This window comes from Thunnus thynnus, chromosome 3, assembly GCF_963924715.1.
Source record: "Thunnus thynnus chromosome 3, fThuThy2.1, whole genome shotgun sequence".
Taxonomy (NCBI): domain Eukaryota; kingdom Metazoa; phylum Chordata; class Actinopteri; order Scombriformes; family Scombridae; genus Thunnus; species Thunnus thynnus.
The window spans coordinates 15,504,780-15,523,036 of NC_089519.1; the positions used below are offsets into that span (position 1 = coordinate 15,504,780).

An 18,257-nucleotide genomic window follows, 5' to 3' on the forward strand; every position below is an offset into this window, starting at 1 on the left:
TTATGTTGTTCAGAGGTCGCCAGTCAGACTGAGGATTGACGTTCAAGAAGATGGAGAACATACTTCCCACACACACACACACACACACACACACACACACACACACACACACACACACACACGCACACACACATACACACACCACTTCTCAGTTCATCTGCTGTTCTGTACAGCTTCAACTAGTCGTTTCATACTAGGCCACATTGAAAATATTTCATTTTTATCATTAATATGGTTGTTAATGTTATTTATATATACTGTAGGTTTCAGTGGAGATTTATAGCACCCCACCATATGGAGAGAAAGTAGTCTGGTGACAAATACATGTTTCATAATCCACAAATAGAAACAGTATTTACAAATGTGCAAGGAAATTTGTAAGTAATTTATAATGTTCTCAAATGCATTTTCCAATCTGCAAACAGATACCAACCAATTTGACCAAATGTAACACAATTATTCAAAAAAATTCAACCCGACTTGAATAAATATCATGAATAAATGTATATATTTCAGACTTCAAGTTCATTCCTCTAATAACATTTGCTTTTGAAAACCATCCTGCGAATATAAATGTCAAATTTGTACGTGGAGCTTTGAGACTCGTTTCACAACCTCCATCCACAAATGCATGTTGCGTTTCAGTCATAGCCTGTATATGATAGACGTAGTGAGGTGTGACTTCACCCGTGGGTTTGCATTGGAGCCAGGTTGAAGCCTAGAGTTGATGCTTATGGTCGGCACCATATTTTCCATTTGGAGCCAGGACCTTCCAAATAAGGAGTGCAGGGTGTTGCTTTTCATGCTCTATAAACACACCTTAGTGACCGTTGGTGGCACTTTTGAGTACCTCCACATTGGCTTCAATAGATGCCGCTTGGTTTAAGTGCTGGTGAAAAACTCGGACATTGGGCTTTTTTTCAGCACATTTGTGGAATTTCAATGTGTGAAAGCATTTTTTCCAAAACATGACTTGCCTGTCACCAATTGATTAGACAATACTTAAGTATTTTACAAGAATTATTCCGGTGTCATATGGATTTAATTTTGGTCACTTCATATTTACTAACTGTTCTGTGTTTTGTCACAATTTATGAATCAATTTAATTTGTCTTTACACATAAATGATATTAACAACCATTAATGATCAAAATAACACTTTTTCCAATGTGGCCTGGTATAAGAGGACTTCTAGTTGAAGTTGCACTCAACGATGGTGTTTGTTTGTTTGTTTGTTTGTTCGTGTGTGTGTGTGTGTGTGTGTGTGTGTGTGTGTGTGTGTGTGTGTGTGCGTGTAGAAGTATGTTCTCCATCTCCTTGGATGTCAGTCGTCAGTCTGACTGGCAACCTCAGAATAACATAAACAAGATGGCTTTCTGTTCCCTCAGCTTTTAGTTTATGTGTTTGTGTAAATCTGCTCTTAAAAGGTCTCTTTGCTCTCTTTCTCTTTACCTGTTAGTCCACCGACACCCCCCACAACCCTCCTCAGCTGTACTTTGTGTTTAGTGCTAATTAACAAATGTTGGCATGCTAACATGATAAACTAAGATGGTAAACATTATAGCTCTTTAACATCAGCATGTTAGCATTGTTTTGTGAGCATTTTAGCATGCTAATGTTAGCGTTTAGCTCAAAGCACTGCTGTGCATATCCTCACAGAGCTGCTAGCACATCTATTGGGACACTGTTGGATTTTTGTATGCTTGCTAAGATAAAGAGCTCATTATTAAATCATATTGCCATGCAAAAAACAAAAAGGAATCAAACCACAATATGCTGGTTTTATTTCTTAAATTGCCAGTCTCTTGTAAGCATAATCTTGTTTTTAATGTAAATACACAGACAAAGAGAGAGGCATTTGTCTCCCTTAGTTAACACTCAAACACACATACAGACAGAAGTACCTTAAATTAGATTACGTGGTAAGTGATCTGTCTGGATGGAGGGATAAGGGAGACATGGAGAGGGAAATACCAAGGAAGAAGACTGCAGAACAGGTCAAAAAGATTTGTATTGATTATGATATTTACAGCCAGTAAGACAGAGACTCTGCTATTGTCCTCTGCTTTCCTGTCACCCATCATCACATCATCATTAGGTTAACTTCCATCATCATCACCATCTTCATTTTCATTGTAAAGACTACATCCATCCATATGATAAAAGCATTAGATGTAAAGATCATATCAGTATACTTTCATGTGCCCCCCATGAAGACTAACAGCCACTTTATGGAACCTAATGGGAATCCAAATAAAGAATAAAATGCAGTAAATGTCTTCTTCTCACTGTCTGCTGAGATGGAAGTGGAGAAGAGATCAGCTATGGGGCACCATTTCACAGGTGTGGTGAAAACACAGGCCTGTATTTTCCCCCGATATATATATATATATTTTATTTCTGTTAATTAATTTAAGGATGTAATTGACTGATGAAACTGTTTCTCTTGGGACTCTATCTGACAGCAAATGTCATTTTTTCCATTAGTAAGTGAGGAAGAACCGATTTAGAGCAACTTATATTAATACAAATTTGGCAAAAATGACTGGTATATGAAAGTGTTTCCTCTGTGTTGCATTACCACATTACAGATGTAATAGTAGATTTGCTTGTAGTACAGATAGTTGATTCGTGAAAAATAAAAGTTTTGATGACAGTATGAAAGTGAAAAGTTAATCTTTCTTTATGGGCCAAATGTTTTTGCTGGAGGGCCAGATTTGATACTAACCTTGGCATGCTAAAATGCTCACAATAACAATGCCAACATGCTGATGTTAAACAGCTATAATGTTTACCATCTTAGTTTAGCATGTTAGCATGCCAACATTTGCTAATTAGCACTAAACACAAAGTACAGCTGAGGAAGGTTGTGGGGGGTGTCAGTGGACTAACAGGTAAAGAAAGAGAGCAAAGAGACCTTTTAAGAGCAGATTTACACACACACATAAACTAAAAGCTGAGTGGAACAGAAAGCCATCTTGTTTATGTTATTCTGAGGTTGCCAGTCAGACTGACGACTGACATCCAAGGAGATGGAGAACATACTTCTACACACACACTCACACACACACACACACACACACACACACACACACACACACACACACACACACACACACACAAATGTGAATGAAGCCTGTTTTGATCTTCATGGTGTTATTCAAATAACCTACAAATTCGTCTTAAACAGTCAATTGATTATTTATACAGCTAATTAATTGTATCACACTGTTGACTAAACATCATATCCACAAATGATCCACAATCTACAATCTCATCATATTATAAAGGTTAAGATGCAACAAATTAGAACCTCTACGCTATTAACATATAAAATGTGTAATTTAGCAGTTTATACTGCTTGACTGTAATGTGCAGAGAAAACGGCAGGGGGCAGCAAAGGGGCCACCTGGGCTCGAACCCACCGTCCAGACAGTAGAGGAAGAGTCGTTACTGTTTTGCTCGACTGGTCTACTCGCAGAGTGAATGAGAAGAAAACATTTCGAACAGGGCGACACATCTGATTGAGCTTTTATTGTTTGCATATCCAGGTATGTTCAATATTATGAGAACAGGAATTGGATAATCGTATATGTGCAAAAACATCAAGCTCAACATTTAGTTATGCACGGTGAAACACGTCTATCTATCGAGCGACTGTGAAACATCTGATTATTTCCTGCAGATTCGATCACCGACAAACAGACATAGCTCATCGATCTTTTTTTATAATGAGCAGAGTCTTCTGACAGATTAACGTAAAATTGTAATAACGCGTTAACTCTTTCGTAACTGATCCTCCATATTCGTCCGTCCAACCAAAACTCAATGTGTTTTGTGGAGGAATAGGGAGTGGCGATCAAAGAAAAAGTTCAAAGGCAGAAGTTTGCAATTATCACTGAGATTACTGTCATTCATTCGCACCGAATTGAAGCTGAAATCGTCGTTAACATTATAATAAACCATCCCACCTGCCATATTTGCTGAGAAACAACTCAACATAAATCATCAGATTTTTAAATGGAGATCGGTGCCATCATTACAGAGTGCAGAAGGAAATGCGTCATTTTAATAGTTTGTAGTTACATGCAGTTTATGACCTTTAGACACAGTATGCTATCATTCTGGTTTAACCACAGAACTGGAGGAAGTGGTGTAGAAAGCAGCGTTGTATCAAAGAGTCAGACGGATATAACACTGCCGTAAAGGAGATCAAATGTGCGTTAATCCCGATTTTATTTGCAGTAATGAGCAGAAGTAGTCCAGCCTTTGCTCAGACATGTTCAGCTACACAATGATTCAGCACTAATACACACATGCTACATTGACATGTTATTACTGAATTATTGCAATTGACAAGTAGAGACTATTGCGTAAATGTATAGACAGAGGCTTCCATTTATTTTGAATGAATGTGAATGATTTTGTCTAAAGAATGATCACCTAATCACACATTAGATGTGGGGGACTCTCATTGGGGCTGCAAATAGGTACAACTTGCAATTTGTAATAAAATAATACTAAATAATTACATTGTCATTGCAGCCTTCCTCACTTTTGTGCATCAAATATATCTTAACATGGGTAACTATTACAAAATCAGCAGATAAAGATGGTACAGTAATCTCAAAGTCTTTCTTTCTTGTGCACTTACATTTTTCTCATTCTAACTTGTTAACATCCATTCAGAAGATAATGATAAGTCCTATTTGAGTATTAAAAAAATCACAACAAATGTTATTATCAGTATTAGTTAAAGTAAAAGTGGCAGTAGTAGTATTAGTTTTAGTGGAGAATTTTAGTGTCCCAGTGAAGTCTAAATAATGTTTGAGAGGTTTTTCCTAAATGCTTGCATATGTGTGTTTTCCAGATTATCTGTCACCATGACAACCAAGCGAGGACTGATAACTGATTCATTCAAGGTGGTGAAGAAAGCAAGGAGAGGCGGAAAACGACGGAAGACACCTACTCCTCCTCCACCACAGATAGGTGAGGAGTAGCACAGTGTTTGTATAGTAGTCATTTGTCATGTTATTTGTATGTCCCCTCAGTGAAACAGGCATTGATTGTTTCCAACATTACTTTATGAAACAGTCAATGAAATCTTGATATGAAATAGGTTAAATACATATATATGTACAGTGCTGCTTGAAAGTTTGTGAACCCTTTAGAAATTGCTCTATTTCTGCATAACTGCGACCTAAAACGTGATCAGATATTTACATAGATATTTAAGTCCTAAAACTAGATAAAGTGAACCCAAATAAACAAATGAGACAAAAAAAAACATTTTTTTCATCTTTTTCATTTATTTATTGAGGAAAATTATCCAATCTTACATATTTGTGGGAGGCAAAAGTATGTGAACCCTTGCTTTCAGTTACTGGTGTGACCCCCTTTTGCAGCAATAACTTTAAACAAACATTTCCGGTAACTGTTTATCAGCTCTGCACATCGGCTTTGAGGAATTTTAGCCCATTCCTCCTTACAGAACAGTCTCAACTCAGGGATGTTGGTGGGCTTCTCAACATGAACTACATGCTTCAGGTCCTTCCACAGCATTTCTATAGGATTAAGGTCAGGACTTTGACGCGGCCATTCCAAAACATTATCTTTCTTCTGCTTCAACCATTCTTTGATAGAACGACTTGTGCGTTTAGTGTCGTTGTCTTACTGCATGACTCTCTTTCTGTTGAGCTTCAGTTCACAGACAGATGCCTTGACATTTTCCTGTAGAATTTGGTGGTACAACTCAGAATTCATAGCTCCATCAATAATTGCAAGCTGTCCTGGTTCAGAGGCAGCAAAGCAGGCTCAAGCCATGATACTACCACCACGTTTCACAGATGGGATAAGGTTCTTATGCTGGAATGCAGTGTTCGCTCATTGCCAAACATAACGCTTCTCATTCAAGCCAAAAAGTTTGATTTTGGTCTCATCTATTCACAGAATATTTTTCCAATCACCTTCTGACTTATCCATGTGGTCTTGAGCAACCATAGATGGCAGCAATGTCCTTTTTGGAGAGAAGTGGTTTTTTTCCTTGCAACTCTGCCATGCACACCATTGATGTTCATTGTTCTCCTGATGGTGGACTCATGAACATTGACTGTAGCCATTGCAAGAGAGACCTTTAGTTTCCTAGACATTACCTTGGGGTCCATTGTGGCCTCCCGGACTATTACACGATTTTTGTTGTTCAACCACTCCTGGAGAGGGTAACAATGGTGTTGGATGTCTTCAATTTGTACATGATCCGCCTGACAGTTGACTGGTGGAGTCCAAACTCTTTAGAAATGGTTTTGTAACCCTTTCCAGCTTGGTGAGCATCAACAACTCTTCTTCTAAGGTCCTCAGAAATCTCCTTTGTTTGAGCCATGATACACTTCCAAAAACCTGTGTTCTGAAGCTCAGACTTTAATAGTGAAGACCCAGATTTCTCTTCTTTAAATAAAGCAGGGCCTCCCAGACTCACACTTGATTGTCATCCCATTGATTGAAACACCCAACTCTAATTTCCCCTTCAAATAAATTGAAAATCCTAGTGGTTCACATACTTTTGCCACGCACAAATATGTAACATTGGATCATTTTCCTCAATAAATAAATGAGCAAGTGTAAGGTTTTTGTCTCATTTGTTTAACTAATGTCTCTTTATCTAGTTTTATGACTTGAATGGAAATCTGATCACGTTTTAGGTCATATTTATGCAGAAATAGAGCAAATTCTAAAGGGTTCACAAACTTTCAAGCAGCACTGTATATGTATGCTGTATATACTATATATAGAGAGAGAGAGAATTGTGGTTTGAAATTTGATGTTGTTTATGTTAATTTCAGTTTAATATTACTTATAATATATGTATATTTAACATACACTTTGTTCTGATATAATAGTGACTTGAATTGTCTCTGAATCTTTTTGATGGACCAGAGGCTGAAATTAAAACAGTCAGAGAGGAGGAGCTGCAGAAGCTCAGAGACTTCGATCTGGACTGGAGATTTGGGCCCTGCACAGGTGACACACCTACACGTATATATTGCTTCAGAATGTCTGGCTTTTGAATTTAACAAAGTTTGTAGCAAGTTTTGTCAAATGAAACACTATTCACTACTTTGAGTTTGTGTACAGGCTGAGGAATCTCTGAGTACTGAAAAAAAAATACTTATACAACTCAGTTGTTGAGGAACTTTTTTCTTCTTTTTTTAAATTGTGTAGTTTTTTTAAATATAAGAATTGAGAATAAAAGGAAGATCAGCTATAACAAAGACAGTTTTAATACAGCAAGTTCTGCATGCTAAATAATGTAAAGGCTTACATTACAAAAAATGCCAAAAAAGAGGTGTCTGACTTTTTCAGAAATACAATAGGAGTTCAATCTCTGTGTATCCTGCACAAAGATAGGTCCTGGATATGTTTCACTTTGCACAAAGATTAGAAGAGGAGGGAAACTGTTAGCCTAGCTTCAACAAAAAAATAAAGAAAATACACCCCGCAACAACTAAAAACAACAAAGTACATGTAATAAGACAGTTAAACATGTGGCTGTGTTTTCTAACAGAAAAGGATATGTTTGATCTGATAGGCCAAGCTTATCTATACTTTCCAGTTGCAGAGGGTGTATTTTGTTATTCGTTATCACACAGATATGTTAAAGTTGCAATAATCAACATTCTTATATAAACAATCGATCTGTTCTGTGTTACATTACTGTGTAATGTGAAAAGGTTTGCTTGTACTTCAGTACAAGAAACCTTTTCATAGGTAGGTTGCTACCTACAGGTAGCACCACATGTGAGAGTTCCCCTCAGTTCTATGCAGCCTATTAGCCTCTTTTAGTTCATTGTTGTTTTTATGTCTCTGCGCTGGTGACAACTGTGGCAGGAAGCATTATGTTTTCAGGTTGTCCGTCCGTCCGTTCCATGCTCTTGAAAGCAATATCTCAGGAACACCTTGAGGGAATTTAATTACATCTGGTACAAATATCTACCTGGACTCAAGGATGAACTGATTAGAATTTGGTGGTCAAAGGTCATGGTCACTGTGACCTCACAAAAGATGTTTTTGGCCATAACTCAAGAATTCAGACGCTAATTATGCCAAAGTTTCACACACATATCTAACAGGATAAAATGATGAAGTGATGACATTTTATAACCCAAAGGTCAACTTCACTGACATCATAATGTTCTGCAAAAACATTTTTCTGGCCATTATTCAACGCCATAACTCAGGAACAGAAAAGGAGATTGTGATCATATTTCACATTTGGTCGGACACTGAATTGGTGACACTAATCTTGGTGCCACCTTGAAACTGTCGTGATTGTATAGATCTTCTGTGCTACTGGGTTGAAGCAGAGAGAAGGCAGCAATACAATACATATACAGTACAGGGTATCCTACCAATTCAATAATTAATCCTACCAATTCAATAATTATTACATGAATCAATACTACAATATACAGCATAAAACCATATACATGCAAAAATGGCTTAATCCATACCTAAATTAGTCAAAATCAATCAGACTTAAAAACCATATGCTCTCATAACCCAGAACAATTAAAACAAACAAAATGGGTATTTAGGAAATACTGCAACTCAACTTAAGTAGTTATATTTAGGACCAGCTGCTACTCAGCCAAATCTTTAGATAGGACTTAAAGTTTCCAACAGAGCTAATCGACTTAAGGCTTGCAGGTAACCAATTCCTAACAGCGAATGAACATAAAAACAGCTGCTGAATGTAAAAACCAGTCCTGTCCCATACAGCTTTTAAATCTGCATAGCACAAAGTCAGTAGAGCTCCCTCTAGTGGAATAACTCTGAACGTCGTATACCCATGAAAAATAATTACTTAGATATTTGGGTACCACGTTATTGACAATCCTGTGAACAATACACATTTTGATACATGATACTCTCTTCCACCCTGAGCCACTTGAGTCTAATAAAATGATCAGGGAGAAGATGTATTTGGGCGTGGAGTTTAAGAATCAACCTAACTTCTTTGTTTTCAGAGGTCTGTAACTTTTTTTTAAGGATCTAAGGGATGCCTGTATACCATGAAGTGCAGGCATAATCAAAATGGCATTCTACAAGTGTCCCTGCAAATATTTCAAGAGAATTCCTATCGATTAAAGTGGATATTCTTGCAAGAAATTAGATTTTTTGATTGACCTTTGAGAGAACTTTTAGTGCCACACTCTCGCCAGATAGACTATTGTCTAATATACACCCTAGGTAAGTAACTTATTCCTTGGCTATAACTTCAAAGTCACCAACTATCACTCTGAACCCGGGAGACTTCTAAAGTTTTATTTTTCACCCAAAGAGTACCGACTCTGTTTTGCTGAGATTGAGAGACAACTTTTTTCTGCTAACCACATTCTAACTTTGTGGAGTGCTGAACTAAGCAATTGTTCTACTTCTAATGTATCATGATGAGAGTACTAGGAGAGCTGAATCATCTGCATAAAGGAACACATTGCAATCACAGGCTGGCTTCATGTTGTTGACATAGCAAAAAGAAAAGTAGACCTAAAATGCTCCCCTGTGGGACACCATATATTAGTGGGTGCTGAGCAAAACTCAGAGCACAACTTTTCCCATTCTCACATTCACCGTCACTTTTCTGCCGCTTGCTCTCACTCAACCACTCACTTGCTACACACACATATTACACAGTGCCCTATCCCTTAAAGTAGCTATGCTATCAAGAGTTTCCCAGGCAACAACACAGAGGTTGACTCATATTTCAGAATAGCGCTGCACAGAGGCTCCCAAACGCTATTGATTTCTGAATGAATGTATATTTAATGTTATTTTTGGCATTAAAAAAATATTTTTTTGGCCTGGCAGGGTTCTTGTTGGCCTGGCGGCTCACCAGGCCTGTGCTATTATAGGGGAAACACTTGCACTGAGACCATTGTCTTGAACCCCAGTTTTTGAGATTTTGGATTGGTCTGATACAAATACTAAGTCAGTGATGGTTTGGGTAGAGGCACAAACCCTTGTGAACTGTGTAAAGGTCTCCAATCATAATCACCTCAGATTTAACAAAGTCATCAGAGTTTGCGCAGGTCTCTTCTAATAGTTCATAGAAGTTGTTTTGGTCAGGTGGTCTGTAACAGGCTCCAATTAAAATAGGTTTGGATTTAGGTAATAAAATGTTGAGCCACACAGCCTCTATGTTAACATGATCTAAACCAGATCTGACATTAAAACCTATGTCTGATCTTACATAAACTCAAACACCGCCTGCTTTATGTTCCTGTCTTTCCTAATGACTGTACAATTTTCTATTTCTATCTCAGCATTGTTAATGGAGTTGTCGAACCATGTTTCAGAAAAACATAACACCCCAACCTTACTTGTGCTGAAAAGTAGTGGATTAAATAGAAGTACAGTAGTACTTTTATAGCAGTAGTTCTGGGGCATGTTTGCCATGTTTGACAGGAGTCTCAGCATATCACAGCTCAACCCCACCCAGCCTAACTCTAATATCTGAGAACTCCAGGCCGTAAAATGTCTGTGGATGACACTATATCCATGTTTCTCTATAGTCTGTATGTCCTCCACTGACATCTACAGGTATGTATTGTAACTATTTTTCTGTAATATTCTTTGGTCCACCAGGAGGAAAACATATTATTTCTCTCTCTTTCCAGGTATCAGCAGGCTGCAGAGATGGGAGAGGGCAAAGCTCCATGGTCTGAACCCACCTGAGGAGATCAGATACCTGCTACTGCAAACACACACTGACCCTGAGTACAACCTGAGGTAACACACTGGCACACACACACACAACACACATACACACATAACACACAGTCTAATCTCCAGAACTGCGGGGGTTTGGTGGTATCCTGGAGTATTTGAAAACACCATATAATGCTTACTTTGTATTAACTCCTATACTCAAAAGCAGGTGACTTGGAGAAATAAGGCTATGGCAGGAAGTAAACATATTTAGGCCCATAGAAGCTACTTAGTGGCAGTTACACCAGTGTCATTAGTTGCCAACTGGTGTCAGACAATGATTCAAATGCTGCTGAATCCTGATTGGAGCTTGAGAAGAGCACTTTTCGCACTTTTTGAGCATTTTTTACATTTTTGGTCCCAACTGATATGTGTCAGTAATACGCCAGTAGATTTGTTTGTTTCTTGTCTTTGACCTTTAAAATTTTGCATATTTGTAGTTTGAATTTAATTTAACAAAGTTCTTGTATGGCTGCTTGTGTTTAATTAACATTTAACACTAAAACACAAACTCACACCGATAAAAATGATCTTAATTTGTACAGCAGTGATTGTGTTGTTTGTCTTTCAGCTTATGGAGTGAATATCCTTTGTGAGGACGAAGGCCTAAGGAACAAACTCCAACAAATGTAAAGACAGGTTTCAAAGCTCCAGAAAAAAGGGAAAAAGTTTAGGGGGGGGGGGGGGCAGGAAGGGGAGTGTGTTGTTAAGGGAGATACCTTATGAAGAGCAACAGAGGATCCATTTTCCAGGACGAAATCAGAAGAATGACGAACACCCACTGCTATGTTGTCTTTTACACACTAAGTTTTTATTCACATTTTTAATAAACAAAATTCTACCAAAGCACTGGACTGTTCTTTGCTATGATGTATAATGGAGGGTGGGGTCGGATCACTGTTGACACTGTAGAAATGAAATGGTGAAGGAGTCACATAAGACATCTGCCCTCTGCTATCTCCCATGTGGTCAACACACTGACATGCATTTTCCTTAGTCTTTTTATAACTGACCTGACATAACACACTCTCTTTCTTTCACTCTTTACGAGATTCGCAAGAGAGAGAAAGAATGAATGTGTTCTGCAGTATTCCCAAGAGAGGAAAAATCCAACACAGTGAGTATGAACAGATCTCAATGTTGGAAAGAGTTCAGCATTCGTGAAAGGTCATGATAGCCAGGCCTAATATACAGTATACTCCCAATAGCGATAATACAGATGTGCGTCCAACACTTCTTTAAGGACATTGGTCTTTCTCAGTGTGCTGTAAACCCGTCGAGTTTATGAGTAAACTTGTCGAGTTAATTATGTTTTTGAAAAGAGATGAGAATATACTGCTCACTTTTAGGTGAAAAAAACAAGTCACTGTGCCTGAGGACCCCCTCGAAAACGAGATGGTGTATCTCAAGGAGCTTATCCTCCATTTAAAATTTTGAACTAAATAAATAAAAATGTTTTTGCAAATAATCATGATTGTGCGGCTTATATTAACTTAAACGCACTTTGCGGACTTACTTTAAAAAAAGTGTTTCACAAATACAATTTACCAGCTAATTTTTATTTTTTTTATTTTTTTAATTTACGAGCTAACACTGTGGGTTACTTACAAATGGACGTCAGGGAGAGAGGTGGGGCTTCCCGTTGCACTTTTAGCGATTATCCCGCCTCCAGTGCTGTTCGATTGGTCTGCAGCGCAGTCAAAGGCTCGGAACTCAACGCTAATTGGTTCTCATGAAGATCAGTTGTGCGAAAGCAGACGCACCGCTCGCTGATTGATCAAGAGCTTGGCGACTAAGCTTCCAGTGGGCGGGATATTACAGGATACTACACGCTGATTTGTTTAAGTGCTGCGTCAGTCTGATTACGGGGCCTCTCATTGGTTCTTTCTGAGCTCCGTTGGGTTTCTGTTGGCAAACACCGTTAATCACGTTCATTCCGGGCAGCAGCGTCAAGCTACGCAGAATCAGCTCCGATAATACCGGAAGTGTTACGATTTGATTTCAAATTAAAGGTGAAACCCGAGTCGCTGGAGGCGTAGCTATCCGTTACTCGGTGGTTGTGCAGCACTTCTTGGGATTTTTCAACAATACCGTCAAATGATGGTTATTATGAAATATAATTTGAGAATACATCGCGGCATGAAGCATTTGTTCAGAGGAGAAGTCTTTACTGTGAAAACTACGACCGGAAGTTGTATTTTGTCATTAAGCGGCTTGACATTATTGAATGCTGCAATCTGAATATCAGTGACCCACAGACACTCCTCAGGATGAGGAGTAATAGCACTAAACTGTCCGGATAAACCAGTCTTGAACCATATTTAAAGAAACATTTGCCTTAAACAAGCCTTATTTTTCAAAGACACACCATTTTTACCGCTCGGGGATCAGATACTGTTTAATGGAAATGTCGTCCTGATGATTTCTCACTCATGAGCGGCTGTCTCAGTATAACCAGATAGCCTGTTGTTAAAACTGTTTTTCAAACTGCATTTTTATTGCTTTCTTTTTGTTGCTGTGGGTATTTTCCATCCAACACGCATGGTGCCGTGATATATCCTGTCTGACTAATACTGCAGGGCTGGTGGACAGACGACCTCTCTGGGAAGCAACCTGTTCATCTCCGGAGGATTAACGGTAAACACAACGCTAGCTATGAGGCTAGCTAACTGCTAGCTCAGTTATGATGCTTCACTTGTCATTTGACACATGACTGTTGATATATATACGCGCACAACCTGGTAATTATGCAGCAATATCAAATTGCTGCCAAAACTCACTAGTCGTGCGCAACATGTCACTGAGTATTTGGCGTTATGTGATCTGTAAAACCCAGAATTCAGGCGAGGCTACACGTAATAACGTCGAGAAAGTATCAACGCTAACGTTACATATTTTAACGCTAACGTTACATATTTTAAAGCTAACATTACATATTTTAACGTTTAGCAAATGACCGGACGTGTCATAATTTTTAGTCTTTCGTAAGCAAATAAATCAGAGCATCTTGTGCAGCATTCAGGGGCGGCTGCATAATATCGTATTCTGCAGATGCAGAATTTGGCAACAGTGATTTTATGACGACTCTCCAGGGTTAAAATTGCCTCACAGTAGGCCTGCGTGATATGATGTGAGTCAGGGCCTTTAGGGGTCATTAAGGATGGAGTGTTGTGATAAATTCGGCTTACACGGTCCACCATGAAGCACTTATATTTAAAGTTGTTTAATTATTGCAGGTCGCTCGCTCACACACGGGCATAGTGGTGAAAGGAGATGATGGCAATGACAGGAAAATTATGCTAAGCATTACATTTTTATTTAAATAAGTTTAACTAGCCTACCCGGTGTATTAGACATAAACCGAATTGACAAGTGGGCCTTACCTGTTTGCAAAATGCCTTAAATCTTGTTTGACTACATACCGTTTATTTGTCTATAGAAAAGAGAGCGTTAAATTGTCACATTTTTGAATGGAGTTTGGAGCGAGGCGAGAAAGTCTGAGGCTAAGTTGCCTTTCAGAGAAGCACTGCCTAAAAGATACAAAAATAAATATAGTCTAATGTGATGGGACACGGGGGGATATTTATTCAGAGCATGTTCACACCCTATTCATGCCTCTTGGGCCTGTCTCTGCAGGTTCCAGTTTGTGTGGTTGCTTGGCTATAGGGTGCATCTGATTCCCCAGCCAACTAATGCTGTGACTGTGTGCAATTTTTATTGCAGGTGCCAATGCCAAGAAGCATTCTACCTTTCAAGTGTGGAAAATACTGAAAAACTATCATTAACTGAAAATCAGATTTGTTCTGTCAGTGTGCTTAATCTCTCTGACATGATGAAAAGTGTATCAATAATGTTTGATATGTTTTATTATTAGATTCTTATTTGTTCCTATAATTTCCTATATTCTCAATGTTTTTATGTCCCATGAGGGTGTTAATGCTTTCCTGGAGGTTTAACACCTTGATAAGAACATAAGTCTGAGGAAAACAGCAGATTTTTATGAATATTTTTAACATGAAAATAATCAAATTTTAAAATGTTGAAAACAGCATGAAATATTTGCTGTTTGCATCTTCAATTTCAAAATATAATTAGCAGCCTCATGAAAACCCCATTACCTTCCTGTTGTATTACTGGGTGTTTATACACTACAATAGAACACAGTTACTTTCAATTTTACAACTGCCTCTATAACTTAATAAGTCTTCTTTCTCCTTCTTTCTCCATAGTGATGGATAATGCTCATACTAAGACGGTGGAGGAAGTCCTAGGCTTCTTCAGTGTAAATGAGTCTACAGGTCTGAGCTGTGAGCAGCTGAAGAAGACCAGGGAGAGATGGGGACCCAACGGTACAAATGGAAACTGTTTTTTTTTTTTTAGATTAAGAGTTATTACATCTCTTTAAAACAAATAGATTATCCACTGTAGCTACACAACAGTAAAGCTCTGTGCAGTGGATTTCATCCAACTTTTGTTTATTAAAATGAATACCATTATACTACTAATAATGATAATGGGCATAATTATAGTAGCAAACATATTCATATAAAATGTGATTTTAGAATTAATTCAGGTTAAGGGTTTCTCATACACTGTCATGATGAAATGTGTACACAGATACACATTTACAGTAGTGTGCTGTCAATCTACATCACATCTATCATATATTCTAATGTCAGTAAAAAGTGTATCCGTGGTGATGATGATGTAACTATTTATTTTTTCCCCACCCTCTCTCCTTTCTTTCTACCTTTAACTCTTTATTTACTCGCAGAATTGCCAGCTGAAGAAGGTGAGTTATCTATCTATACCTGATTAATACATTCTGTTTTTCCTTCTTACATCAGCTTCATCACTCTATGACTACCTCATCTAAGTCTTTCTTTCTTTCTCATTGTGTTCCTTGCTGTCCTCGTGCAGGGAAGTCACTTTGGGAACTGGTCTTGGAACAGTTTGAGGATCTGTTGGTTCGAATCTTGCTGCTGGCTGCGTGCATCTCCTTTGTAAGGAAACACACTCACATACAGTGGCGTGGCTTGGCTTTTCGACTAGGTGGGGCTACGGCCTTAAGTAGCTCTGTGTTGTTTAGCTGTGATCATGCGCCGTACAATGTAGCAGGGAGCCAGCTGCTGGTGGCTAGTGGATTGGCTAGCGGTTTCTAAAAGTTTGAAAGGGTATCTTTTGGTGGCCACTTAGCAACTGCAACCAACCAGAGCCACCAGGAAAAGCCGAAGATATTACACACATACTGCCATCGGGCACAGAAAAGTACGCCCTTTGGCACACAGACAAAGATTGTAGGCAGCGCTTTTTCATTAGTCATCGCACGTTTCTGTAATTATGTATGAGTTATGTGAGAGAAACAAGTGAAATTTACACACACATACAACACAACAATAACAATCTACAACAAATCCTCACCTTTCTCTCTGTCTTGTCATTTGTATCTCATAGACGCTGGCTTGGTTCGAAGAAGGGGAGGGGACAATCACAGCCTTTGTTGAACCCTTCGTCATCCTCCTCATCCTCATCGCCAATGCTATTGTAGGAGTATGGCAGGTAAACAGTGTGTGTGCATGTGTATAGGTGGATTGACAGTCACTTTGCATTGATCATGTTGTGTTTAAGAGACACATTAAAAAGACAATTTAATTGCCAACTGCCAAAACCTCTGGACCATTCGGTAATATTGAGGCTCTAAAATGTTATGAATTGATTAAAATGATCAATCACATAATCATGCACAGTCATGCTAGGCTGTTTTTTACACTTGATGAGCTGATGTTTTTAAATTAAAGCTGACTGACACAGTATTTGCAGGACTTTAAAAGTCTCGAAAAGCAGTGAATTCATTTGCCTTAAAAAAGGCCTTAAAAGGTATGAAGGTCTTCAATATTTCATCTTTCCTGCTGTAGACAGGAACATTAGTTGTGGTAGATTTTTATGTGTTAGCGGGCTGTCAAGAGATGTTCTACATCTATAAACTACAAGAGATTGTAGTTTGGTTGAGACTGGTGCGATAGTGGATTGTGCTGCAGGAAGCTGTTTAATCCAGTTTTGTGAAATTTCAGTCAGCACCATCAGACCTGCAGCAAACACTGTCACTACTGCAGCAACAGTAGCTAGGAGGCTCATCCAATCACTGTGGGCAAGTGTCAATTTTAGCAAAAATTTCAATTGATTAATTATTTTGTAATTGCTTAATCCATTAATCTAATTTCTGCCAGCTCATGTGAAAAGATTAATTATATTATGAAGAATTGTTGTTCTATACAGCCAGGAAGCACTGACAAAGATTATATAAATGACAATAAATTCATGTACTTGTGGTATTAAAAAGTCTTTTTAATTTGGTGAACACTGCAGAAACCCTGGACTGAGACTAAGCTAATTCACCAAGCTGGCTACCGGCTGAGAACAGCCTGTATCAAAACTCTTGAGAATTTTAGGACCAAATCTCACAATGTAACTACTGCTACAAGCCATATACAATATGCATCTCACAATGTGCACTGTTGTACACTGTTTAACACTGAATTGGACCTGCTGAGGCAATATGACTGTGACTGGGGATATTAAAGACGCTGCATTTGTATACCATGCTGCAGTAACTGCTTAAAGATGCACTATGTAAGACTTGGCCAGAATCTTAGTTTAAAACATTCAAATATGAAATAAAATTGTCAACAGAAAGTGAAGCAATAACAGTTTTGACGTTATGTCAAAGACGTCTATGTGTTGCAGAGATATCTACTGAAGTTAGCATATGAACTAACTAGCCTGGCCCGCCCTGTCTCGTAATACCACTTTGCACCTCAGGGCGAGTCATTATAGCATCTGGTCTGCATTCAGTCCAACATGAAAGGAAGAAGTAGTAGCGCTGCCCCAAGCTACCGGCAGCAATGGCAGAGATTAGCCAGACTGAAAGCTGTTGTAAGTTTTACTGTAGGACTGTTAATATGTCACTTTATTAAGTTTTATTATTTATAGGTGAGAAAGTAACTATTTAGATTCCTAATATGTGGTCAGTTTATCCAAATAACCCCTGTTTGAAAATTTGTGCCAACGTTGTCGGGAGATGCAGCTACATTCAGCTACATTTCATGAAATAATATTTTTAAAGTGATTACATTTCGCTGTATCACTGCTGACTTTTGTGAAGCTTAGCTGCATTTTTGAGTGCCATCTCTGGTCTGCCTTATGATCAGCAGAATGAAAAAGGTTATTTAATAATAAATTAATAAATCACCAGAGTTCTCACCACCCATGGCATATCTGAAATGCACTGGAATATGACTTTATTACTATAATTCTTTTCAGAGACACTGGCCACATATGGGACAACATTGTGGTTCATGTTGTTTTGTGTTTGTTTCTTTTTTCGTCTGGTGTTTCCTGTTGACCTAGTTTGGGTTGTAAAAAAGGCCCAATTAGGGCAGCTGCAGGTTTTCAAAGCCTGTTGGATGTGCTTCTTTTTCTTGAGAGATTATTAC

General features: G+C 38.3%; 2 protein-coding genes across 2 annotated transcripts in view; both read left to right on the forward strand.

Annotated features, from left to right (window-relative positions):
• The first annotated feature begins 3,415 nt into the window (after positions 1 to 3,415).
• On the forward strand, positions 3,416 to 11,610 carry pold4 (DNA polymerase delta 4, accessory subunit). Its single transcript, XM_067584449.1, has 5 exons — positions 3,416 to 3,551; positions 4,871 to 4,989; positions 6,934 to 7,017; positions 10,674 to 10,785; positions 11,336 to 11,610. The coding sequence occupies exons 2-5, from the start codon at positions 4,884 to 4,886 to the stop codon at positions 11,358 to 11,360; spliced, it is 327 nt and encodes a 108-aa protein (XP_067440550.1). The 5' UTR covers positions 3,416 to 3,551; positions 4,871 to 4,883; the 3' UTR covers positions 11,361 to 11,610.
• A 1,359-nt stretch (positions 11,611 to 12,969) lies between these two features.
• si:dkey-28b4.8 (sarcoplasmic/endoplasmic reticulum calcium ATPase 2) overlaps positions 12,970 to 18,257 on the forward strand; it is a 35,955-nt gene continuing 30,667 nt past the window's right edge. Inside the window, exons 1-5 of the mRNA XM_067584448.1 lie at positions 12,970 to 13,401; positions 14,994 to 15,113; positions 15,539 to 15,556; positions 15,685 to 15,767; positions 16,219 to 16,323. Of these exons, the coding sequence (XP_067440549.1) occupies positions 14,996 to 15,113; positions 15,539 to 15,556; positions 15,685 to 15,767; positions 16,219 to 16,323 (324 nt within the window). The 5' untranslated portion in view covers positions 12,970 to 13,401; positions 14,994 to 14,995. The remainder of the gene's footprint in view (positions 13,402 to 14,993; positions 15,114 to 15,538; positions 15,557 to 15,684; positions 15,768 to 16,218; positions 16,324 to 18,257) is intronic.